The sequence below is a fragment of the Epinephelus fuscoguttatus genome, linkage group LG3 (genome assembly GCF_011397635.1).
Source record: "Epinephelus fuscoguttatus linkage group LG3, E.fuscoguttatus.final_Chr_v1".
NCBI lineage: Eukaryota > Metazoa > Chordata > Actinopteri > Perciformes > Serranidae > Epinephelus > Epinephelus fuscoguttatus.
In genome coordinates, this window is record NC_064754.1 from 41306455 (window position 1) to 41332914 (window position 26460).

General features: G+C 39.0%; 3 protein-coding genes across 5 annotated transcripts in view; 1 reads left to right on the top strand and 2 right to left on the bottom strand.

The window, feature by feature from the left end:
• Positions 1–34: 34 nt before the first annotated feature.
• Positions 35–9511, bottom strand: smim14 (small integral membrane protein 14). 2 transcript variants are annotated; one of them, XM_049572724.1, is made up of 5 exons: positions 9448–9511; positions 7174–7270; positions 6200–6248; positions 5923–6077; positions 35–2994 (listed from the first exon to the last, which is right to left on the bottom strand). In XM_049572724.1, the coding sequence occupies exons 2-5, from the start codon at positions 7246–7248 to the stop codon at positions 2956–2958; spliced, it is 318 nt and encodes a 105-aa protein (XP_049428681.1). In that variant the 5' UTR covers positions 7249–7270; positions 9448–9511; the 3' UTR covers positions 35–2955. The 2 variants fall into 2 exon arrangements, with proteins under 2 accessions (XP_049428681.1, XP_049428680.1); XM_049572723.1 differs by having other exon boundaries at positions 9344–9481.
• Positions 9512–11151: 1640 nt separating this feature from the next.
• ube2kb (ubiquitin-conjugating enzyme E2Kb (UBC1 homolog, yeast)) lies at positions 11152–19470 on the top strand. Its single transcript, XM_049572720.1, has 7 exons — positions 11152–11530; positions 12429–12522; positions 12634–12692; positions 14852–14934; positions 15050–15149; positions 15256–15384; positions 17081–19470. Exons 1-7 carry the CDS (start codon positions 11468–11470, stop codon positions 17153–17155), a joined length of 603 nt encoding a protein of 200 aa, XP_049428677.1. The 5' UTR covers positions 11152–11467; the 3' UTR covers positions 17156–19470.
• Positions 19471–19764: 294 nt separating this feature from the next.
• Positions 19765–26460, bottom strand: part of pds5a (PDS5 cohesin associated factor A) — a 32521-nt gene continuing 25825 nt past the window's right edge. For both annotated transcript variants that reach the window (XM_049572657.1, XM_049572656.1), the window contains exons 26-33: positions 25788–25902; positions 25470–25602; positions 24784–24903; positions 24469–24531; positions 22302–22453; positions 22127–22214; positions 21728–21993; positions 19765–20697 (exon numbers count right to left, since the gene is read on the bottom strand). In XM_049572657.1, the coding sequence (XP_049428614.1) occupies positions 20694–20697; positions 21728–21993; positions 22127–22214; positions 22302–22453; positions 24469–24531; positions 24784–24903; positions 25470–25602; positions 25788–25902 (941 nt within the window). In that variant the 3' untranslated portion in view covers positions 19765–20693. The remainder of the gene's footprint in view (positions 20698–21727; positions 21994–22126; positions 22215–22301; positions 22454–24468; positions 24532–24783; positions 24904–25469; positions 25603–25787; positions 25903–26460) is intronic.

Below are 26460 nucleotides of genomic sequence, written 5' to 3' on the forward strand. Positions count from 1 at the left end.
AACATAAAAGGTTATAGTAAAAACAGCCGGGCAATAAGACTGAATTCTTTTTATTTTTTTTGTTTTGTTATAGGAAAAGTGCATAGTTGAAGCCCTTTTTCTCTTTGACAGAAACAGTGTAAATCAAGGTCTCTGTGGTACCAGATCTTCCACTTGTCCATCTCAACAACCTAGTGTGTGTGGCTTCTCCCTTAATTTTATACAACTGCTTATGGTTGACTTAACTTTTTCCCTCCTTGTATTTGCTCTGTGCCATCTCCCAAGCAAGTATAGAAAGATGTAAAGACAGTTTTAGATCACGTTTGCAGATATGGCTATTAAGAGCTAACCACTGGAGATGGTTGAGATGAACTCAGATCATATCCAAGGTCTGAACTCTTACACCATGTATTCAAGAAAGACACTTCAAATTTAAGACTAATCAATGTAACTTGTGATATCACAGGTGCCCTAGAACATAATCCAGGGCCCACACACACACTTTCATGTCCATGTTACCATGACAGGGGCATGACAAAGATACAGTCAGTGACTAGAAAAACAGGAAACCCTCTATGTATGTACCAGAATCCAATAGCCAACAACAGACATATTAAAAAAGATATCACCTATTATGATGTGATATTATGATTTTTCTTAAGATTGTATCAAAAAGGGTTGATTTTCTCCTGTAGTATTGAGGCTGTAGTTTGTGGTGCTGTTGTACTGTGTTCTAAATATCCATCCACATTTATACACATGGTTATGGAACACCACAACATTCACCATTACATTGTTGTGCATTCAAGGTTTCTATTTTTCTCTTCACTAATTATAATTCAACCTTTAATCCAGCTGACAAACCTTCTATAAAAGTATTTAGATGTAGAAGTCATCACTTATTTAGCAAGAAAATAACCCTAATGAGAAAACGTGACAGAAAACTTTGTCATCTTATCTCAAAGTAAAAATGAGCTCAAATATTGCTTTTCTTTCACAAGAAGTTATTCTCTAAATTGAGACCAGAAATTTAAATTCACATTGGCACTGTTTGAAAATGCAGTTTAAGCTGCTCCTTTCCTTTGACGTATTTTCACACAAAAGTTGTGAAGTAGAAACTTTGGATTGCTCCCATTAATCACAGACTGCTGCGATTCTCAGCGAGAAAAGAAATAACGGCTGAATCAGAACACACCTTCATAAGGAAACAACATCACAACAAAAGTGCTGATAAAATATGATGATCTGCTACTATTATGTCAGGTTTTTACCTTTTAACCACAAAACAATTACAGTACATGGTATCACCTCGATATGATTAAAATGCTTGTGCTGAGTATATTGTTTCACAATGACCACATTTAACAAACCCCATCTTTACACCTGTTTCCAGTTCATTTTGGCTATGTGAACTTAGTTTGAAACGTGACCAATTAACGGTCATATCTTAATCCTTTTAAACAGATGGGTCACTACTGTAAGAATCACTTTTACTACAGTGACCAAACAAACAGTTACTTAAAGGGACAGACATGTTCTTAAAAATTATAGATCATATAACAGACCGGACTATTTGCTGGAGTATGTATAAGATTGAAGCCTGGATGTAAACACAGAAGAATATGCCATGTTATCATAATCCTAATAGAGTGCTGCAGGATTGAGTGCAAAAACCCAGTAATGAGTATGTTAGCACTCCCAGTTCTCTTGTCTTGATGTCAATGAATTTTCTGGATGTGTTTTTGGTTAGATGCCTAAAATAAGGTCGGTGGTTGACACAAGCTTTAGGGACATTCACGGTTTGTTCTACAATGTAAAATCCATCAGTAGATACCCCACTCATAAATGTTGAAGCTTTTACATTCCTTAAAAAGGCAGTTGCTAACAAGTGGCCAAATAAGACCGAACACAACTTTACAGCCTCGTTGCAGTGGCGGAGTTGAAGTCATGTGACTATAGTGTAGTTCTTTCGTAGCCTAACTTTAGCTTTTTACTTCTGGCTATTGCATTTAGGATTTAATCCAAAATCAAACAGGAACATCCCATTGGACTTTTGACAAAGGAACAAGGGAGATGTTAACCTCAGTGTTGGCCTACAAATAAATGTCATCCCTGCAGCACTCCATTCAGAATTTATTCTTTTTCATATAAACTCAGTACATTGAACTGAATCATTCTGCTGGTTTAAATATGCTATTAAAACATTATGTGATATGACATCATTACTGGCACTGTTTAGAGTTGTGACTTTAAAGTAGAAAGAGAGGAATGTTTAAACCGTCACCCTAGATCACTCAGTAAGCACTCAAACAACTATTTAAGAACCCCTCCCGTCTCCACCAAAACATGATATGACACATTCCTTCATTTTGAGTTCACGTCTGAGTCTCTGCATATTAGTCAGTACCAGAGCTGCGAACAGGGATCGACCCAGAACAATGCCAAGCCTTCTGATTAAAGACTTGGTCAATACTACATAGAGCCCAGCTGAAATATCAAAATGCCAATATTGATGGACAATATTATCAGTCAAAATTGGTTTGTATATGTCTACAGATATAAAAAAAATATATATTTTTTGTAATTATTGCTCTTAATTTAAGTTTTATGAGTGTGTAAATGTTTTTCTGTATTCTTATTCAATTTCCCAAGACATTTCCAAAGTTTTTTTCATTGTCAAATATGCTGCCTAGGCCTCTGTTGCCCAAATGCTTTATTTTTATTTAAAAAAAAAAAAAAAAAAAAGATTTTTCACAACTTTGGAATATATCTGTATTGGCCTCATTAATTCAGTATCAGCTGGACTCTAGTAACAGAAATCAAAGACAGATCTACCCCAAAACACAATGGCATTAAAATAGGAGAAAAGCAAAAGATATCTGAATGACGGGGAGATGGTGCTGTCCTGGTCACAGTCACTAGCTAACTGTGCAGCTCCAGTCAGAGCGGGTGGGTGAGTGCTGGTACTCTCCACTGTTAGTCAACAGGTGGTGCTGGAGGCTCTCTTCCATCGCTCTGCGAACCAAGACAAGGGAATATTAAGTCCATGCAATAGAAAAGAGTTCAGAGTGTTGATGGTGCTATCCTGAAACCAATACTGTGATAATATTATTACTAGTTGAGCTTAAAATTTGGACTAAATGTACACAAGAAATCAGCAAATGTTTATCTGGTTGTGTACACCAAGAGGCTGAGTCACTGTTAAAATACAGCTCTGTTTCACATCATAGAATAAACATTTAGTCTCTGGTTCCTGATTTTGGGAGATATGTGCTCATCTTTACAAATATTGACCTAACAACTCAAACACAGCAACTGCATGAAAGACTTCTGCATTTGGGTAACTTTTGCTTCCTGTAACTTGAGCAGCACAGAGAAAAACTGCCTTGTGGTTGTATGCCCCCACCAACCAGTCCAGTAGCAGTTAGCGGGTATTTAATAAAAGGTATTATGTGTATTTTTGGCAAAACAGAAGTTATCACTATATTGACATGTATGACTCCAGTGAATTATTTCCAGTAAGAAACACGCCATCTTCACCTGAAGACTATTTCTTTAGAGGACTGTTAGAGATGGTGCAAGGCAATCACTGAAAACTCAGTATCAGCAAAACCAATGAACTTGTGGTGGACTACCAGAGGAACAGATCAGAGACAGCTGTAGCCATGACAGTACACAATGCTTCTAACATAGATGTTGCTGCAAAGAAGCTACAAATTCTAAAACATGGATGCTTCCCACGCATCTTCAACCCGGCAGCGCAGAAGGTCTATATAATCGGCACAGCTTCAAGATCACCCAAGATTAGTGTCATCAATTGAGTATTTGACCAAATGTCTCCCCTTCTGTTCTTGAATTATGACGTTAAAAATGTCCAGAAACGTGTTCTTTAAGAAATGTCCATCCACACATGACATTATAGAAAATTCCTGTCAAAATGAAAATTGCAATTGAAGCTCTATCAAAAGCATGCCAAACCAACGGCTATATAACCGTAACTCTAAAGCCACGCAGAACAGACGACAATGATGTTGGCTAATCAGAAGCCCGAAACAAAGCTATTACCATAGGGCTACCTGGAGCAGTGACCTCTGTAGCTCATTCCGACACATCTGTTTCTCAATATAGTGAAAGAGTAACTGTACATTTATGTGTGAACATGTTAAAAAAAAAACCTGTTAGCAGGTTAGAGGTCTTCACCCTGGAAGCAATTTTGCAAATCATCTTTTTTCACTTAAAACGCCTAGACGCATAGAAAAGGCTACATTTTCAGTTATACTTGCATGTGTGTGGACAAGGCCTATAACAAAATGAAACAAAACAATAATGTTGACACAATAATGTAGCAACCTTTCTCTGCTCAGGACAGCTGACATTTTAAGTGCACCAAGAGAATTTCTGAAATTTAACTTGAATCACTGGACTTTTTTATGGCAGACATTCTGGGATCTTTAAGTACAAGTAGAAATGATAGTCACAATCCATTTAGCTGCTTCAGTTTCACAGTGCCGGTATTGTTAATGCTGTCTCACTGTTATGACTTACAAAACACTTGAGGTTTTCCTGCTATGACGTCAAAGTTGAAATGTCCTCTGTAAAAGGGGCTGTCAAAGAATAAAATAAGACGACACAACAGCAATAACATTAACTAAAAACTGACAAATTAATCAAATGGTATTTGTGGTAGTGATCTTACATTCAGCCCATTAAAATATGACACATAAAATACACAATATAATAATAACATAAATGATCAGGGATCTTTCATTAACAAAGATACGAGCAATGTGTGGCACACAGCCCTTGGTCATATACTTTTATGAGCAGAGTGTGGTCACAAAGTATGTGAGGTACATGCTGTGTGCAAAGGGTTTCATTCTTTTATAACAGTAACTATGAGTAATTTTTCTATGCATTTCTCAGTATTTCATCTTTAAAAACAAGGCAGTAAATAGTTGTCACTTTAAAAGAGATAGCCTGATAACTAGCATGAGACAAATGAAGTACCAACCTAAGCTAATGACATTTCTTATTTTCTTTGGTTTCTTTGGTCATTTTCTCAATCCAGGGTTATAGTTTTCATCAAATGGTGATGATTTTTTATCATTTTTATCTTAATTTAATGACCATGCATGTAAACTTGGTCTGATATAGTATCTTAGAAGGTATACTGTGCATTTTCCTAAAAACCAATGTAAATGGACTTGCATTTGTATAGCCCCTTTCTAGTCATCCAACCCTTCAAAGCGCTTTTTACACTACGAGTCACATTCAGCCATTCACACACTGGTAGCGGTGCCACCTGCCAATCAGTTTTTAACACACTCACACACTGATGGAAGCACCATCAGGGGCAATTTGGGGTTCAGTATCTTGCTCAAGGATACTTTGACATGCAGACTGGGGGAGCCGGGAATCAAAGTGCTGATCTTCTGATTGGTGGATGACCCACCCTACCTCTGAGCCACAGCCAGTGTATAGACTCATACAGAAATAAACCCTCTCCGTCATCACTTAGGAACCACTCTCAGTGTGTGGTGGTGTATTTAAATGACCTCAGGTGAGGTCAGGTATTTTTTTTAAAAAAAAAAAGGTAGCAACCAGGTGCCAGACCATAAGCAGCAGGCATCCAAAAGACACAGAGCAAAAGACATGCATAGAAAACTTGGCAAAACACCACACAAGGGTGAATTTGGGGGTCAATGGATAAGGAATGGCTGATTCGTTAACCTTAACTGGGTAATTATCTACATGACATCTTTTTATTTCACTGCAAAAACCTAAATAAGGTGAAAGCTGGCTAGAGGGAGATCGCTGTTGAGTAGAAGGTTCTGGTAAGCCATGTGGTACTTTGAGGTAAACTGTCATGATAAACAAAAGGCAGAGCAGTACTGAACCTATATTTAAAAATCACCAATGTTATGTAGTGTGATCTATACTGACATTGTGGGGTCCAGATGGTTTTCCTGTGGGACGGTTACCCCTGAGACTGGATGGGCGCAACAGGAACAGGACCAGAGCCAGCACCGCCCATCCCATCAGAATCATGGGGAGGGTCAGTTCACCTCCTCCGCCGACTGGCCCAGTGGGACCTGGCACTGAAACAAAACAAAACACATCTTTGCACTTCACACATGTAATCTACACTAATGTTTCTGATTCAAGAACATGATATGACACATTATGAAAATTAAATGAGGTCTAATATGGTCATACATACATTCCTGAGGGCAGTCTGTGTCTGTGCAGTAGGATTGAGATTGCCTGAGCTGAAAGAGAGATTACAGAAGGGACAAGGTAGATTGAATAAAAGAGAAGAGAAGGAAAAATAATGTTAGAATTCTTCCATGTTAAGACTTTGATGCCCTGGCAATGGCTTATTTTACTGTGGTTTGCACTGCCCCCATTTGTGGTGGTATATAAAAAAGGTGGTATATAAACACTGCTAATAAAACTGACATTATCCTTATGAGTACCTTGTTACATTAAGCCAACGAACAAGTGAGCCACACATTAATGTTACCAACAGCACATAATCACAAGAGGATGGCATAAAACAACCATCTGAGATCCGCCCGCCTCCTAAAATATACTGCAGAAATCTGACTGACAAATGCTGTGTAAAGTCTTTAGTTATTTAGACAACACCCTCTCCTGCTGCAGGCAAATCAGAAACCCCCAGGGCGGTTTAAAAACTGAGCCAACTGCAGCTTGCCACGCAAGTTACACCTGTGCACAAAAAGCCAATGAGGTCACCTGGAAACTGACACAGCCTGATTATAAGCTGTTTTCATTCTTCACCGTAATTAAAATATTTTTTCAATGCACTGTCCATTAAGAAGAACTGGAGAATATTTACAAGCACAATGCGAACCTGACAGCACACAGTGCAACGGAGTGAAATGTCTCAGCCAGGCAGAACTGATAGGCTCTCAAGATAAACACTGAGCAGGAACCAGGATATGTTGGCTCAGTGTCAGCAGGCGGCTTTTTATTTCCTTCTTGCCGGCTGAGACTTTCATGTACTTGCTAGTTGTCTCTAATATTAATCTCTTTGCTCCCCTATCTGGACGTTGCCAGAGATATTTTCACTTCACACTGCACACTTGGAACATTTGACCTTCCCCACATCTCAACTCTGTCATAATTCTGCCACTGAGGATGTTGTGAAAACCACTTTGTTCCATGACTTACCAGGTTGATGAGGCGTCTCATAGCGTACTCATGGGTGCAGATGCACTCACAAGGGTCGAAGCCCCCCTCTGCCATTTCTCACCAGACTGTGTCCACCCTGGACACGACCAAAAGTACTGTAAGTAACTAGGCAGCCATGAACTAGTGAGAGAAACCTAATGCTCCCTCTTGTCAGTGCTGTGCTCTATTGTTGTTTCACAGACCCACAGATTAGAGGGAGGAGACTGCGCATTTAAGGACAGTCAGCAGCACACTCTGTGACTTTATCATTTTGCTGTATGTAATCTAGGTTTTTGTAAGAGCTGTCACAGTTTTGTCTATAATTATGTATATATTTTTGGCAGGACATACCATATGCTGCCAATCAAGTTTTTGAATACTATATGTTAAAGTATTTTTGCACTGCAGTGATGTTTCTTTATTGTTACCACCTATAAAAACTGAACAGCAAAGCTAAATAAAATTGAACTAAGAAATGTTTGAGACTTTATCTTATTGAAAATAAACTCTAATTAGACCTTTTCTGGCAACATACTCAATACTTGACATGAGTAGATTCTGTTGCCGTCCATGAAAAATCTAAACTGGGTTACCTTTAGGATGCACTTGTTTTTAATATAACGCTAATTAGGACTCCCGTATATGCAAAAATATAGCTGACTGGTAAACATCATCCACCTATCATCACAGGAGACTGATGTCAGCTTAAGATGGGGTGAAAGCAAACAATTGTTAGTCCACAGAATAAAGGCAGGCTTGCAGAAGTTTCAAACTAAAACAAATGGCCTGGTATACTGATGGAAAACATACAGATGATGCTATCACTTGTTGCAGGACAAATATGAGGTCAAATGTACAGAGTTCTGCTACAGGTGTCTGATAAAAGTTATCCCCGTCTACACCAGTATACCAGATACTGGATATTTGAGGCTGATAATATTGATATTTGATTGACTGAATTCCCATATATTTTCTTTGGTCATCTTTTTTACATTAACATGGTGCACAAACATTTCTTTTTTTTTAATTTTTCATTAATAGTGCATTAGTAAATTTTAAAGTTAAACGATAAATTCTGTTACAAACTATTTAATGTATGAAGATGGTTTATGCACTTGTCTCTTTTTGACTTGTCTTTTCAACAGTTGTGTTTAACAGTAACAGTTTGGCACCTTATGTTGTCTTCTGCACATCATGTTAACTGCTTCATGCACCACTGGCACCAGGTGAAACTACAATTCATTCATATTATGTACTTGTACATGGATCAGTTGACAATGAAGCTCTTACGTTTTTAATATATAGTATAGATCTGGTCTGTACCACAATAAAGTAAAAAGTCAAACATTTTTTAATGCAGTGGTTCTTAACCTTTCTTCATGTCTAGGACTCTTACATTGATACAAACTAGGTGTCAGATCCCCATTTGATAAGATTTCACTTCAATAGTCTCCATCTGAAAAGAAATTGGTTGTTGGATGTGATTAAGACCAAAATTCTATAGCTGTCAACTTCAGCTGATGAGATCACTGAGGCGGAAGTTTGAAAAATGATCAGAATAGTCACTGTGATGACTCTTACTCGCCTTGGACTCACTTCTATAGTGAATGAATGGTGAAATAATAGTTCATAATATTCCCTAATTTCCTGAGGACCACCTCAAGGACCCCGGTTGAGAGCCACTGTTCTGATTGACTTTTGAGGCTATGTATTTCTTCAGTATATCAATATGCACAGTGAAGTAAGGATCCATCTACTGCACCACAACATGCTAAAACAAAAAACTGTTGAAAAACAAGTGACTGCCACAGAATGCTAACTTTACGGTGACTAACGCTGCAAAATTTTGACCGAGTCAAAACACGTTACATTTTCCATGGGTGTCTGCCTGCATATTTCTGCAGTGACGAACAAACGACAAGGCCAGTTTATATCGACCCTGCTGAAACACAGTCAAGGACAGCTACCATTACTCTTTTCTAACCAACAAGTGAGTTTTACAATCACGTATTATTGCTCTCGAACTGATTTAGCTCACGTTAGATTAGCTCCTTGCTAACCTAGCCAACCCTGAGAAAACTCACGGTGTTGTCGTTTTTCCTCCAACGTTAATAGTGAATATATGATTAGAGACAGATGTGACGGCTAACGACATCGAAGCATGACTTACTTGATATTTGCAGATGTTGAGAAAGCGTTACGAGTCTTTGAGAAACGGCCCGGGCTGCACGGCAGCAGCACAGAAACCATTAAACTGCAGACATGTCAACCTACCGTCTGTGTTTTGTTTGGTGCACGTGAGCCAACCAGCGATTCTTCACGACAGACATCCGGGAACTGGGGCGGTAGACTAATAAGGGGCGTTTAAACCGCCTCTCATTGGTTCAGAAATCTGATGGACGGGAAATTGAACCAATCATAGTCAGAAACGACTGTAACGTCTAGATAGTAAACAAACAAGTCTGGCTCCATATCATCATATAGAGGCAGACGACGAGCTCCAACATCTGCACAGTTGTGTAACCAAATACACTGAGGTGGAGTGTAACACGAATACTCTACGTTTAAGGACAATACCGCAACAATATACTCGAGCATTTAAATTGTACGTTACTTCCTGCTTCTACTCCAAAACATTGCAGAAGAATCAGATTAAGAACAAGGTGTATTGTCAAGTAGCCTTGGTTTTCACTTACAAGGTATTTGCCTACGTGTTTGATGCATGCAGTGAAATAAAAAATAAAAATAAAGGCAAGATACTGCAAAGGACAGGAAAAACAGAAAATAGAGAAACAGAAAAAATACAATACAAATATTAAAAAGATATGCTACAATAAAACATACTATAACAACTATGTACAATAAAACAGTTTTAGTATGAGAAAGCTTTACATTTTTGTGCAGAATGTGCAAATTCAGAAATCTGCAGAGGGAAATTTACTTTTACTTCATTACAAATATCTGACAACTGTACTTAAAAATCCAGTGATCAGTTTATAAAATATAATGCATTGATCCCACCAGTATTAACAGTAAGTAGCCTTGCCTGTACCAGATACTACTTAAATAATCGAAATACATAATAATCCACCAATTCTAATAATCCAACAATGTAATATATGAAATTATAACACTGACTGGGCCCATTTTGCTGCATAATGACTTATCTATTTTTATTTGGATTTTGGTAATATCTTAAATGCAGGGCATTACTGTTTTTTTCATTGTAGTATTGCTTTTTTAAACCTAAATTAAAGATCTGAATAGGCTACTTCTTCCACCACTTCCAAATATATTAAAATACAATAAAGCTTTAAATTACAACTTTGTTGTACTAAACGTTTATTAAGCTACACTGTAATCGAGCGTTTTGCCATCAGCTGACTGTAGTTTCTTCACTTTAACATGATGGGATTTTTTTCAGCCGTCTGCCAGCCTGTCTGTTAAACAGTCAAAGTAGTTAAAAAGTACAATAATTCAGAATTTCCTACGTTGGTTTAATCCAAATACTTGTCTGTCAGTCAGTCAGGGGAGAACCTGACTGCACTCTTTTTAACTTTTATTTCACCACTTAATAAGAGATGAAAGCAGCTCCTTGACATAAGTTGATATCTAGGCCATGAAAGCAGCTGAACTGTCACAGAAAGAGCAGGAGATGAAATTTAAGTAAATGTTAGTTGAAGAGATAGTTGAGTGTGTGCATTGTAAATAGTTGAAGTGTCAGTTGGTAGGCCTGTGTAAGGTGCAATAGCAACCGAAGAGTAAAAATGAGATACATCTGACAGCTTTTTCTGTTACTTTTATATTTTGTTACACATTCAAAATAATAATAAAAACAGTTATGATAAAACTCATCACAGTCACATGTAAAATCCTATGGGTGAATGGAGATGCTAACGCTAGTAAACGTTACCAGTGATAGTAATGTGTTCAGCACATGATGAGAAATGACCTGAGGGCAGGTTGAAAAGAACATGTAGCCAGGTACCAGAGCCCATTAATGAAACTTCCAGTGTCTGCTCCGTGCAGCTGCACTGTGTGTGCATGTTCTGGACTGACTAACGCTGTACGCTGGCTGGCAGCAAAGCGGTCGACTGCAACGGTGAGCTGCCTTTGGGCTGAAAAGAAGCGGTGCACGGTGAAAGTGAAAGGGAGAGCGCCCTAACTGTGGAAAGCACCGGAGCAGGCAGTCCCAATACAGACAGACAACATAGGGAGGGAGAGAGAGTGTGTGTGAGAGAGAGGCCCCGGGTCTTGCTTTGAGGCAGCAGCGGTTCAGCAGACACACACAGCCATGGCTAACATTGCGGTCCAAAGGATCAAGCGGGAGTTCAAAGAAGTTCTCAAAAGCGAAGAGGTGCGGTAACGTTTCTGGCTGTTTTTTACTTCCATTCTGCTCTTTTTTTGTTATTGTTTTAACTTAATTAAATTGTAAAGTGTCTGTAGCCATTGTGACAAAGACCAAAATTACCTAACGCCAGGTCCTAGTCCTGTGTTGCAGTAGGTCAGGCCTTAACACAAGAACTTTAGCTAGCTTTAGCTCGATATCAGTGTCTGGTTCAACCTCTCCTGTTATATCAGGTGCGTGTGTTCAGGCAACACCGGGGATTCAGCTCTCAACTGGCAGGCCCTCTGTTTCTAACAAACAATACCGCCTAACTTTGGGTAATTACCTAACAAAAATAAACCTGCTTTGTATGGGCTATAGCACACGCCCTGTACACGGCACCATAGGTGTTTACCAACGCGAATTAGTTACTGACACTTCGGGTTAGCAGCTTTTAGCTTGCTAACGGTAACGTTATTTTGACATCTCATCCACAGTTAGCATTAGCCTGTGATGTTATGATATCACGTTCACCAACTTATCACATTTATTTAACGTTAATAACTGTAGTTTCAATACGGATGGCTTGAGGTAGTTTAAAGCGTGTATTTTGTCACGCTACTGCTTGTCACGTTTTGTTATTGTGGGTTTGTAGTTATGTCAACTTTGCTAGCTTAGCTCTAGTAGCAAGCTATCTATGTTGCTAACGCATTTAAATGTCCCAACGGGTCCTGTGGAAACACCAACATTTATTTTTGCAGAAAATGACAGTTGTGCGTTTAATAGCCATCATGTCTGTAGCTTCATATTTGTTTGTAAAAGTGGTTTCATGCTTGACAAAGACATGTCAGGACACAGACTGTGAGCAGGGATTTCTTGAAACACAAGTGTATTTCATTGTATCCCTCTCATTTGTCCCAACCCACAGACAAGTAAAAACCAGATAAAAGTAGATTTGGTGGATGAGAACTTCACAGAGCTGAGGGGGGAGATAGCAGGTCCTCCAGATACGCCATATGAAGGTATTGTCACAGTCCAGCATCACAATGACCTGACTAGATATTTGCATCAAGACTTTTCAATGTTATGATTTGCCCTGCTGAAACATTTTGTTGTTTTTCTTTATATCCAAGGTGGCAGATATCAACTTGAAATAAAAATCCCAGAAACCTATCCTTTTAACCCGCCAAAGGTATGTGCGTCAGTTGTGCCCATCTGGTGCTGTATGTCCTTTACTTCTCTAACTCAAGTGTATTTACATGCACACTATCATCTGGTTAGCATCATGGTTTTGGAGTGAACATATTCTGAAATCAAGAACTTTGCGTCCTCCAAACCGGTTTGAGGAATTTGAAGATGCCAGCTGAAACATTCTAATGTGGCTAGTTAACACCTTATTCAGCTTTCCGATCACTGTCTGCCATGTGCACAGGTGTGCCCTCATTTTAAGTTACACAGTAGTTTTTCTTGTCACTTAAAAGACAGTTTACAGTGATAAATATTATGGTGTCAGTCCTGTAACAGTCTGCATGCTTAAGTCAAAGAGAGTCTGATACTGATAAATCAAACTGTGTCGATAAAATGCAGACAGAAAAGCAAAGATATCAGAGAGATGCAAGCCTACTCAGTTGAGTGGGCGGGGTCTATGGTCTGGAACCAGGCTAAGAGAGTTTCTGAGATGTTAAGTAATCATAGACACACCCACATACAGAACATAAGGAACCTGGGACAATTAGAAAATGGACGTATAATATATATGAAGGTACCTGAGTTTTGGTATATCATTTAAACATTGTATCTCAATTGTTGAGGTGATAGAAACAAAATCCTCTATCACAGTAATTTTACATTGCAGTATTGATATATATGGTAATATAGTAAAGTTTTTTTTTATAAATATGTTGAGTTTATGGATAAAATTATCAGAGAGGAATGTTTGCTCGTGGCTTATCCAGTGAATTAAATATCTGACACATGGGTGACTTGGTCACATTGATGCAAAGTCATATAAGAATCCAATATTGCCACAGAGCAGTTCTGCTTGTTTATTTTTAACATTGCCCACAGTGGCCTCATATACCCAGAGAGGTTAAAATGATGGTATAAATAGCAGGACAAAAATTACCCAAATATGATCAAAACAAGGATAAGACTCGGGACCAGGGCCCTGTTTTTCATAAGCAGATAACTGAGCTATCCATATGAGACTGTTGATGATTTGACACGAGTCTGGATTTTTTTGGTTCTTAAAAGCTAGCTGAATTTATATCAAGACCTGCTGTCAGAGCAACAAATCCTTAACCCGGAACCTGCAAAAGGGCAGCTTTATTGACAGCTGGATCATCACCAAGGTGCTTTACTGCAGACCACATACACCAAGTAATTTCAAAATACAAATGGCTTGCTTTTTAGATTTTTGGTGTAATTATTACTCCTATATTTATTTTCATAATGAAGTTACATATACATTATAAAATATAAACAGATGTTTTACACAAAAAATAACCAATTTAAATGTAGTATGAGAAACTGTGAGTAGAAATTCTTCAACGCAGCATAAAGATACTGACTGTTAAAAGACCAAAGAAGCTAGACCGCCATTTAATTTGACATTCAAATGAGTCATTTAAACACTGAAACTTACTAAAGTAAGAACTGCATAACTCACTTTGTTGTGAAGTGTTGATCAATTGCGTTTTAAGAGGTTTTAGAAAGGTTTAATTTTCATTGAAGGCTTATGATTATCACTTACAGTAAAAGTCTCTTGCATGTCCACGAGGAGATCCTCATTTCATCATGCACCAACATCACTCAGTTTGTGATCATGTTTACTGATAATATCTGATGATTACCAAACTGGAAACAGTGGAGACACGATGGAGCATGATGCAGAACAACTTGGCACCTGTAAAACTGCCAGTTCACACATTAAATGTGACTTATATCTGATAATATAGTGCTCCAGTGCATGCTGGGTTTCCAACACACTTAATGTAGGTTTAATCACTTGATCAACAATCAGCCAGTGATATGAATGGTGATCATGGTGTTAAGTGATTTTACTTTTATATGCAGTGTATCCAGTGCTGTTCAAGATAACTTCATCCAGGATGAACAAATCAATCCTCAAACTGCTTTCAAAGAACAAAGTTAGCTGGGTGAGAATAGACAGGGTTATTGTAGTCTGATAACAGCTTGTTAGTCTGCATTAGTTAAGCCAGATCTGAGGACGCAGGGCCCAGGATACAAATGTGCTTGTAAATGTACCCATTATAACCTACAATTGCCTCTCTCTTTTCTCAGAATTATGCCATTGTTATCCAGGTAACCTCTTACATGTGTCTTTCTTAGGTGCGTTTCATCACTAAGATCTGGCACCCTAATATCAGTTCTGTGACAGGAGCAATATGTCTGGACATTTTAAAAGACCAGTGGTGAGTGAGACTAATGTGAACATTATGACCTGTTGTACTTACATGTACCAGTGTGTCCTCCTTTTCTCAAACACTCTCAATTTACCTACTCCAACTTTAAATCTGTCTCACCCAGGGCAGCTGCGATGACCCTGCGGACGGTGCTGTTGTCTCTACAGGCTCTGCTTGCTGCAGCAGAACCAGATGATCCACAGGATGCAGTAGTAGCAAATCAGGTGAGAAACATTTTTGTAAACCAACAGTCTCTCTCTTTGTCTACCCTCACTGTTTGCAGTGTCTCCTGATAATGAACCTCTCTGAATTTTCTCTCTGTTTCCTCAGTATAAGCAGAACCCAGAAATGTTCAAACAGACTGCAAGGCTGTGGTCTCACGTCTATGCAGGCGCTCCTGTCTCCAGTCCCGACTACACACGTAAAATAGACAAACTCTGTGCCATGGGCTTTGATAAGGTCAGAACCATTTTCTCTTTTTGTTGTACAGTAACATTTATATGTTTGGACAGAGTTTGGGGGTTTGGTTTAGTGGTAATGCTGATACAGTTAGCCCTAATACTAAATCAGTAGATTGCCAGAAAATAAACCGGCACCAATTTTGATAATCAGTTAATTATATGAGTATGTAGTTGTTTTTTAAAAAAAATATTGCAGTTTTTCTCAGTTCTCTGTGATTAAAAACGTAAATATTTTTGGAGTTTACGGGCTGTTAGTCTGACAAAAGAAGACATTTGAATTAGTGATGCAAGATATATATCAAGCTAATAATGGGAAATTTATATCATTATGTATTATTCCACTGATGAAACTTAAGCCAGTAAACAGAGCCAATAATGCGAAGCCAAAATGCTTTCATTGACTTAACAAGCGCAGCATCTACACAGTCTAGTACAGTAGGTGGCCACCAATAAACACAGAAAAGTGGAAGAACAAGCACACCATGCTGACTGGAGAGCCAAACGTGTTGTCTCCTGTGTAGATGTGTTCCATAGTTTCAGAAGAAGACAACAAAATTGTGCCAGGGGTTTGATCCCGGATGGCCCTACACCTCACCCGAGCAGCAAACTTTCTGTTGCTGCTGTTACACAGGTTAGACCCAGCTCTCCACCTGGGGAACGGTCACTTCAATGTCTGCCCTGTTAGCATAAGCGAACACAGCAGCAACAGCTAACATCTGACATAACAAATTCACACCGACACCAAAACAGTTTGACTGTCACTAACTGTTAGGTTATGTACAATGCTGCAGTTAGCTGTGTGTCACTGTGTGTGTGTGTGTGTGTGTGTGTGTGTGTGTGTGTGTGTGTGTAGGCAAACTGTCAGCAACTGTCCCCTGCGTGGAGCTCACTCTCCTGCAGCAGTAGTGTGGGTAGGCAGGGGGGCTGCAAGCTGCAAAGCACAAAGCCTTTATTTTTGTATTGACAGATGCACTTTACTTTCTGTTTCAATTAATTGTGTATTGATGTACTATGCTGGAAAAAAATATGGAACATTTCAAGAGTCGGAAACCGTAATTTGTTTTTGTTGTGTTAACAGTAGTGATGTAAAATAGATTTGGTCCAGTCAGAGCAATGGAATATTAAATCACCTACTTTTGCTCACCATATCTTAGCTTTTTTACGCTCAGGGGTGCATTAACTACTGGTTATGAACTTCCTTTTAAAATTTAAAACTTAGCGGTTATCTTATCAGTATCAGCCATGAGAAGCAGGTAATTATAGTATTGACTGAAAAAACTCCCTATCTTGCATCTCTAATTTGAGTATGTAACCTTGAACTCAGGGAGCTTATGATTTGCATTTCTCTTACTGTACAAAAAATTAGCAGTAGATTAATCAGTAATGACAATAGTCATTAGTCAATAATTAGTTGCTGCCTTATTTGACAGCATGCCTGTCAGAGTGAGCAGGGGTTGAGAGTTTGTGCTTAATGTCAGAGAATTTACTCTGAACAAGGCCCGTTTTATTCAAACTCCCATGAAAAGAATTAATTTCATTTGTCTTTTCTAAAAAAGCTGCTCAAAGGGTCGACATGTTCGATGGTCATAATAGCACTCTTTAAATTAGTTCTTTCAGTTTTATTATGAACTTGGATCTTGCAAATGACGTTCAAATTACAATAATTTAAAATTCTGTTTCTCCCTCAAACACAGAATGCAGTAATAGCGGCCTTGTCTTCAAAATCTTGGGACGTGGAAACGGCGACAGAGCTGCTCCTCAGCAACTGAAGCGCAGCCAGATGTGAGGATCCCAAACTCCCTTCATCATAGCATCAGCTCCTCCCCGGCATCCATTCCACCATCGCCTTTTGTTACACAGACTACACCCCATTCACCACAGCAGTCTGAGCCTTCTTTTATAACAAGTTTGTTTTGCTACAAACTCAACACCGGTAGCACCACAATCGCCAATATGCACACCACCCTGTTGCCTCTCTGACCCCATCTGTCCATTACGCTGTGTCTTCTCTTCCACTAACTCCAAATGTGTATCCTTGTAAAGCCACCAAAAACCTTCAGTCATGCATCTTGTCTTCCATGCCCTTTATTCATATTGGCTCTGAAACTTTCTTTCTTGTTTCCATTCATTTTTTGTTCCTTATTAATATCACTAAGAATCAAATAACTGCCACTGCCCGGTGGGTTTTCCAGGTTTAAATGTGAAGGAAATCCTGCATACTGCTCTCACAGCACATAACCATTTACTCTCTCCAGCAACCAGTTGGACCATATGTTGGATTATTTTCTTCTATGGACATTTAATACTATAAAGGTCTAGCTGCATTCAGTTGACTTGACTGGATAGTGTTCTGCAGTGAGCAGTGTGATGGATTTTTCCTCAAGCTTATCATGGATGCTTCAATCACCTGCAAAAGTTTTTTTCCCCCCCGTCTGTAGAATTATAGAAGATCACACAGACATCCTCAAAACATCTACACAGAAGGAAAAAAAGTTATCTGTAAATAGATGCGTGTAAATTTGAAAATACAATGGGGATATACTTTTTTTCTTACATGGCATTGTAAAACAAATTATTTTAAATATAAACTATGCCTAGTTTACAATTATATGAAGAGATATCTTTTTATGGTTTTGTGATCCAAGAGAAATCCCTCTGAATGTCCTGTTGTTTTTTTTCTTCTTTTTAAGATTGTTTAGGGGTGGCACAACCAAAATCCTGGCCCTAATGGGGACAGGAGGTGACAGCCAGCTCAGGCCCCCGAAGGTCACATTACATGCCACCTTTTCTGCTCCACCACAATCCAACCTTGTCTTTTGTTGTTCTTGCATGTTCTATGCTGCCTTTTATTTCATTTGGCCAAATGATGTGGTGACGGGGATGTCTGTTCCGTTCAACATCCCTTCAGACTTGTGGAACTTGATAGACTCTTTCTAACCCGTGGAAAGAGACACCTGGAAGCTCTGCTCAGCAAGCCACTAAAGCACACCCAGTTTGACATCCGTAGGGAACCAAAGCCTTTTTCTGTCGAGTATGTTGCTGGAAAAAAATTCTCTTCTGCTCCGAAACAGATTTGCCTCGAGAAGAAATGAGTGATTGTGAATGTTTGCAATGCTGTGTTTTTTGTTTTTTTTAACTCATTTCAGAGCAATCACTTTGAGCGACGTTACTTTGAGCCACGGATTAAAGGATGTGCTCACCCTCTCAGTCCTGATGTTGATCATTAAGAGGGGGAACTTTATCATGAATCACTGATCCAATCCAGCAGCACTCAATCAAAATTTTGGCCATATACATATATATGTAGAGAGAGAAAGGTGTGTAGGTGACATCCTATATGCCCAAACATGCTTTACTTGCAGCCAAATAAAATGCTCATTGAGGTCTTTGAATGATGTCTTATGAGTAGTAAAAGAGGCTGGAACTCCTCTGACGTAGATCGCAGGCCTGCAGTGTTTTCACACCTTTTGATTTGAGGTACATGGACTGTAAAGAAAATGCTCAGCGTATAGACAAGTGGGGTGTTGATGAATCCTCACACATGGCTTTTCTGTTAAGAGAATCTTCCTTTTGCTTGCCCTCCAGCTCAGCCCCTGCCAACACGGCAGCATATTACAGTACTACATGGAGTTATCACACTCCCTCTCCACTGATGGTGAACAATTTCCACCAAGAGCCAAAAATGAACAAAAAAAAAAAAAAGGATTCATAGTCAGAGGTAGAATGCGCACACACACCATCTCCTTGACTTGTAAATAGTCCAGTTCTTGATAAAGAGCCGTCTCGTTATCACTAGAGTGCACCATTGATGGCTGGATCTATATTTTGTAAGAAAAAGAAAGGACAAAAAAAGGAACAGAGGCCCCCCTCCTCCCCGTCTTCCTGGTGTTCTCACAATGTACAATATTGCACGATGATGAAGCATAGAAAAAAGGGGCTGTTGCATCTCAGTTTCTCCATTTGGATTGAGACTTATTTTCCTCTTTTGTTTCCTTGGAAGCGAGCATCAGCAGTATATAAAAAAAGCATGGTTATTTATTGTGACAGTGTCATGTTTCTTTGATTAAAAAAAGTGGAAAATCAAGTGTGGTTTGTCTCTTGGTGTTTTTCACAACTGTACTTCATTAACACGCTGATCTGGACAAATTCACTGCTTGTAACATCTAAAGGCATTTATTTTCTGGAAAAAAAAAAAAATTAAATATGATCATGAGAATAGGCAAACTTTGAACTACATCAAAAATAAGTCGTCATCAACACAACCCGCAAGGTTTCCACTCACTCGATGCTTAAAAGCAGGCTTTTACCCGGCAAAGTAACTGACAGAAGTACAAAAAATATTTCATTGTAAAAGAGGAACAAAAACCTGAACACATACTTGTATAGTAATATATCATTTATGCATTCCAACGTGAACTTCAGCAGTAAAAAAACAAAACGGTAATTCAAACCCAGCTCAGTTTCAGAGCCCCTGACCATTCTTGGGGAAGAGCTTGGAGCACAGTATCCAGAAATGTTAAACAGCCTAAATTTGTCCATTAACACACTGGAAACAAATCAGAAGGCCTTTAAAAGCATTACATGTTGCAGTTAAGAGGCCACAGAGTTTCTACAGGGCCATGTGACGCTATAACCAAGCTAAAGCACCTCAACATACCAAAGTTAGAAACCTAAACATACCAAAGTTTATAAAATTTTGGTGTTGGTACATCTGTTAAATGCACAAATCTTATGCTATGATGTTCCCATATTTCAGCCATTTTGTAACTGTCTTGGATATTGAAAAAGTTTAACTGCAAAGTTGCACATGGGTATTTACAAAATACAACTGTGTAAGTAAATCTGGTGAGCTCAAAATAAAAAATTGTGCAACAGAGACACGAGGAGGAAGAGGTCTGGAGACATACAGTGGGATTTTTCCCAGCAAATTTAAAAAAAGCAACAATCATAACCAGATTAAAATGTTTGTAAAATGTCCATCCCGTTTTTTTTTTCTTCTTAAAAATGGCTCCACAAAAGAAGCAAAGAGCAACAAACACAAAGGAAAAAAATAACATGTTTTTTTTTTGAGTAAGACCTACATACAATGAATTTCAAATCATGACTATAAGGTATTTAAAACCTTCTAGGATGTCAGTGGTGTGTGTCTGCATATGTGTGTGTACAAGTGTGTGTTTTAAGAAAGGTCCATAACGTGTCCAGGAAAGCTTTAGAGTCAGAGGAGCATGTACGTAGGGGTTGGGGAGGTATGAGGAAGAGTCTGGCCCATTCTCTACAGTCTTGGTTTCACCTTCACCGGTTTCCTCTTTACCTGAAAGACAGCAAAGTTTGGATTCAGTGTCAGACCTATCATCTCTTTGCTTTTTACCTGTCAGAGACTAACACACAATGACAACCTAACTGATGTAATCTGTATCTGTGGCTGGTTGCTTGAAGAATAAGATTTTTCTTTGAGAGGGAGTGTGTAGGATCCATAGGATTTAGGGCATCAGTGCAGTGAGGACTGCAGATTGCAACTAGCTGAATGTTCTCCCATGTGCTGAGTGTGAACTCATGGTTGGAATTATATCATCTATCAAATTTGTTGTAGTTAGATGAGATATAAGACTTGGATAGTCTAGTGTGGCCCTGTAACAGGACACATCCTGGATTAAACCAACTCACTGCCAACTCATGTTGGGCTCTTGTTGTTTGCCAGGGGGGAATTTCTTCCTTGGTACCTCCTCTCCTTGTAGACTTGGTATCTCCCTGGCTATGCGTGTTGGACCAGGCTGCAAAGCTGCTCTGCCTTTGTGTGAGGGGGTTACTCTCTCTGACCTTCCTGCCACAGATAACACCTTCTGGGCTGGACTCCAGCTCTATCTCAGTGTCACCCTCACTGCCCAGAAGGACCACGACTGTCCCTGCAGCTCTCCCTGTCTCTTCTCCAGGCTCCCACTTTCTCACTCTTTCATTCTCTCTGCTCACAAAAGGCCACCCAAAGAGAAAAAAAAAATTGACATCTGACATCAGATTTCTATACATCCTCAGGATTGGATTCATTGGCTGTCCGTGAGACAGACACAAACTGGAAGTACAAAGTTAAATGCACCACTGTAAAGCATTTTGTAGTCAGTTTCTTATTTCATCATTTATTTGCCAAAGCTAGGATAAGCAAAGCTACTAAGGTAAATTCCATCTTGGAGCCTGTGTCCACGTAGCACTTTTTTATGAAATGATGGAATGAAGTTCTCCCCAGCACTTTGCCGCTGCTTTTGTGCCAAAGAAAAAAAGCCATGTGGACACACTCTCTTATCTTACTTCTGCTGCACCTTTCCTCCCCTTCTCTTCTCCTCTCTCACCTCTGTAAGTCAATCTGTCTCTTTGTCCCTTCGTCATTCTGCTGCTGCTGTTTTGACATCTTGATGTTGATTGACTCTGCCGATGGGTTGGAGTTGGGGTCAGCTGCTCTCTTCCTGCCTCTGCCAGCTCCACCTCCTGTCGGTGCTGCTGCTCCCTCTTTTTCAGCCACTGCAGGAGCGGTGGCAGCTGTTTTAGGTGGACGGCCGCGTCGTTTGACAGGTGCTTCTGTCTCAGAATCTGGGGTCGCATTCTGAGATGGCTCCTCCTGAGAGAGAGAGAGAGAGAGAGAGAGAGAGAGAGAGAGAGAGAGCGAGAGAGAGAGCTCAGTCAAGACAACCCCCACTTAACACTGCAGCATGTGTGGTTCCAGCTGACATCAGGTTGTCTTCTGAGCTTACCTTCTTCACCTCTTCAACCTTGATGACTGGGTTCTCGTTGTTTTCCTGCGCTCGGCTCTCTGATGACTCAGTGGCAGCATTGCTGTTACTACAAGACATATTTAAAAGTTGAGGCAAGTCGGATTCTTGTCAACGTCTATGTGCGAGTGTGTGTGTGCGGTGTGTGTATCTGTACCTGTTCTTATTGATGGTTGAGGAGCTGAGTGGGGTGGAGTTGGTGCTGGTGTTACTGGCTGTGTCTGAGGCTGTGGGGGTCTTGGTGAAGATCCTCCTCCCTGGTACCGTCAGAGGCTTGTTCACAGCTCCCAACACTGGAGCTGGTTTAGGCTGCATCAAGAAAGGGCGGAGTTGTAGAGTGCAGTTTAAGGTATTTAGTAGGGCCGTAACGGTACATGTATTTGTGTCGAACCGTTCAGTACGCGACTTTCGGTTCGGCATGACCATGTACCGAATTATTGGGCGCAGGATATTATTTTATTTTATTTTGTTTTATTTTAATTCCGTTTTTGCGAGCCAAACCATTTAAAATATCTAGTTCCCCGACGGACATAATTGAGTGACGGACCGAGTCCAACCGTAAATCTCCGCCTTCACTTTGTGCAGCACATTCTTGCAATTTGACAACATGGCAAGTGAGCCTGACGAACCTGAAGACCCACCTGAAAACCTTAAGTCCTCCGTTTGGGAGCACTTTGGTTTCAGGGTAAAATACGAAGATGGAAATAAACAAGTTGACAAGACAAAAGCAGTGTGCCGACACTGCAGAACAGCAGTCGGGTATGTACTTGGAAACACGTCTAACATGCTAACGCATCTAAAGCGACACCACCTGAGTTTGAACGTTAACCGGCACGACTAGAAAAAGCAATCTGGTGCAAACTACGATATCGTCGTCGTTTAAAAAGAAAAAGCGTTTCCCTGACCATCGTGCTAAAGAAATAACCAACGCCACTGGAGTTGAGTAAAATTGTTTAAGCTGCACTTTAGATATAAGCATGTTTGTTTACTGCACTTTAACAAAGTGGGAAAGCTAAGTAAGTTCCTAGTAAAACTGAATCTGAGCAGGCTTTAAAGCTGACCAGCTGCACTATACTTTTTATTTTAATTGAAAAAAACTGTTAAAGCAGAAATGTATATTTATATTTTTCATTCAAAAAATGTGTTAAAAAACAGCAGGATTTTATTTTTCACTTTTATATTTCTATTTTCATTCAAACAATGTGAAAAAGCATCAAAAATTGTGTAAAAAGAGTTAACTGCTGTGGTGGTATGTTTTAATAAGGTTACCAATAAGTAAAAGATATTTAATAGTTGTCTATTTTTTTCATTACTGTACCAAAAAAAAAAACAAAACAAAAAAACAAAAAAACAAAACACGAACTGTGACTTGTGTACCGTTACACCCCTAGTATTTAGCTGGTAAGCATCTGATAGTTTAGATTCCTTACAATTATGTTGTGTGTAGAAATAATCAGTGATTACAGTTCAATGCATCACTCAGTTATCTCTGCTCATCTTTGCTACATGTACATCTTGGACCTTTAAAATCATTTGATGAGGGCTGATGACCTAAGCATTAATAGTTACATAATATACTGATACTAGAAAGGTATCACAATATCCTGCCATTAAAAACAGTACAATAACCCATTTCATTAGTATTGGTACTATAAGAATAACAGTGTGTTAATAAGAGCCATATTTATGAGTTGCATTGCCGTGGATGTGCGACCGCAGCGCTTTGCTTCTACTCCTAGTCCCTGCAGGCACAGTAGACTCGCCAACTTTTTTTCTTTATCACATATGCATGCTGCAGCTTTCATGGTGACAACAAGAGGCATGGCTGCAAATATGTGCGCTCCTGCCGACCATCCGTGGCTTGTAGAGAAAGCAGATGTGAGGAGCAATATGGCATAATTTCATTTACATAGTTACAATCAGGGCGAGTTCACAGACACCACAAAGTGTATCCATAAAAAAATCTTTAAACCTACGCAGACCAAAGTTACTAACACAGCCAACTTGGCAAAGCATCTCGCCAACAGACATGCTGACCAGTCGCAAAGAGCAACAATCAAAATCCTAATTTTGGTATCATGACAACACTGAACATTATACTCATATACTGAGAATATAATTATTTATATGCACATGATTCTAAACTCACAATAATACAGGAAATCTTTTTCACCTTCACAGTTTAACAAAAAATGCCAAATTAATGTTTACCCCATCATCATGTGTTCTTTCAAGTTAAACTACAATCATAACAATGTCGAGCATTACAGCTTATAATGTGGCATTTACTGAGGGCATTCAAGCATCAAGTGTTTTGCATTTACCTTTCCAGTGAGCAGCATTTGTCTCATCTCTGTCGTAAGATACTCTTTATCATTTTTGAAGTCCTGTTGAAGGAAAATACAGAAAACTTTAAGTAAGTATAAACGGCAAAATCACAAAGCTCTTGATTTTGTTATTAATCTTTTAAGAGTGTGCCCATATCTATTTTCCACAGAGTGGATAAGTCAGTCTTAAGAAGAGTTTGAAATGCTTTATCTCCAAGAGGAGAGAAAACAGTGTACCTTGTAAGTACAGGTTTCATTTATGTTTCAGATGTTTGATATCTGTTTAAGTGTATGCGCGCACATGTGTATTACCTTGTCCTGTACAAGGAAGAACTTGGAAGGTAGGACGGGGTCTTTGGGAAAGTCCAGGTGACATGCAGTGCTCTTGTTGGCGATCACGAAGAGAGCGACATCACAGACGATATACAGCTTCTGTAACCATGACAACATGAGTCACACTGTTAAGATTGATTGATAAGGATAGGTGACTCCTCCCAAAGTGTTTTAAGCTTATTGTTTTTTCTGCCTTGTTTTTAATTTACAAAGACTGCCTCCAACTGGAAACAAACTCCCCATAATAATTTTAAAATACATAAAATATATCTTATTATATTAAATATTGAATATATCGTTATTATTTATTCAAAAACATTATGGACACAAACTGGATTTCCTCAAGACTATTCCTTCTCACTGTATTGTTTCAAGTTATGCTAGCAGGATAACACACTGCTATTTTTGACACCTTTCACATGGTCACAATAAAGGTCATTCAAAAGGACACTGAAACTTGTAAGTCTCACCTCGCTGGATGATTAATTTTTAATTTTGAACATTTTAGAGATGTGTGTGACTGTTTCTGATGCTTTTCTGTTGTTGCTTGTTTGCCATGACATGTAAGCATGTATTTACGTATGTATGTATGTATATATATATATATATATATATATATATATATATATATATATATATATGTATGTGTGTGTGTGTGTGCATACCTCATTGGCCTTTGCGTCATCAGGACATTGTGCATCCTTAGTCTGTTTGATGTTCTCCACCATCTTCCTTAAAAAGGCATGACTGTTGTTCTCATTCTTGGTCATCAGCACTTCCAGCATGAACCACAGGCACCTACGCACAGAAGCACAATGAATACGCTGCATGCCACAGCTCCAGTCTGTGCCACTTGTACATTTTTAGTATTTAGATCAGAAAGAATATAAATTGTTCTTACAAATTTAGAAAAATAGGGACTTTTTAAAAACAAATTCTCAGCCGTGTAATCACAGTCAGGGATTTTATATGTCAACACTCACTCTTTGATGTCTTTGAGCTGTTCATATTCATGTGGTTTTGTGAAGTCTGGATCGTGGGCCAGCAGGTGGATCATATAGGGAACAACATACTCAGGTAGGAGGGAGACAAGTTTTTCTGTGGGCAGAAAAAAATAACTCATCACAATGTCTATTAGTGTGGTTTCTATCCATCTGTTTGAAATAATGCACAACAAAATATTGCTCAGGAAGGGTTTTCCACTTGGCTGAGGTGGAAAAGTTGGTGTAGAGACACAAATAAGATGCAACAAAGTGCAATTTAAACAGACTTAATAAATGATGGATAGGAAACATGTGAGTTAAACTTTCAGTCTAGTTTCAGCTCCACTGAAGAGACTAAAAACTGCAGCAGATGAAAACATCAGATCAATGTGGAGTGACGAGGTGAGAGTAAACTACCTCAAATTAACACATAAAATAAACTTTAATGCCATATTTCTATCATTTTTTCCACATCCTTAATGACTGTCTAAGATTTGACTGGCATTCTTATAATTACGTCATCTCGCTGCACTCTTTTCTTTTGCAATGGTTTAATAGCACCCAATTGGAAAATGAGTGCCACAAACTGTTACATAAATTCACCCCACTCCTAATATTTACATAACAGTGGAGGCAGAGACAAGCATTCACATTTTCTTTGGCTGATATTCTG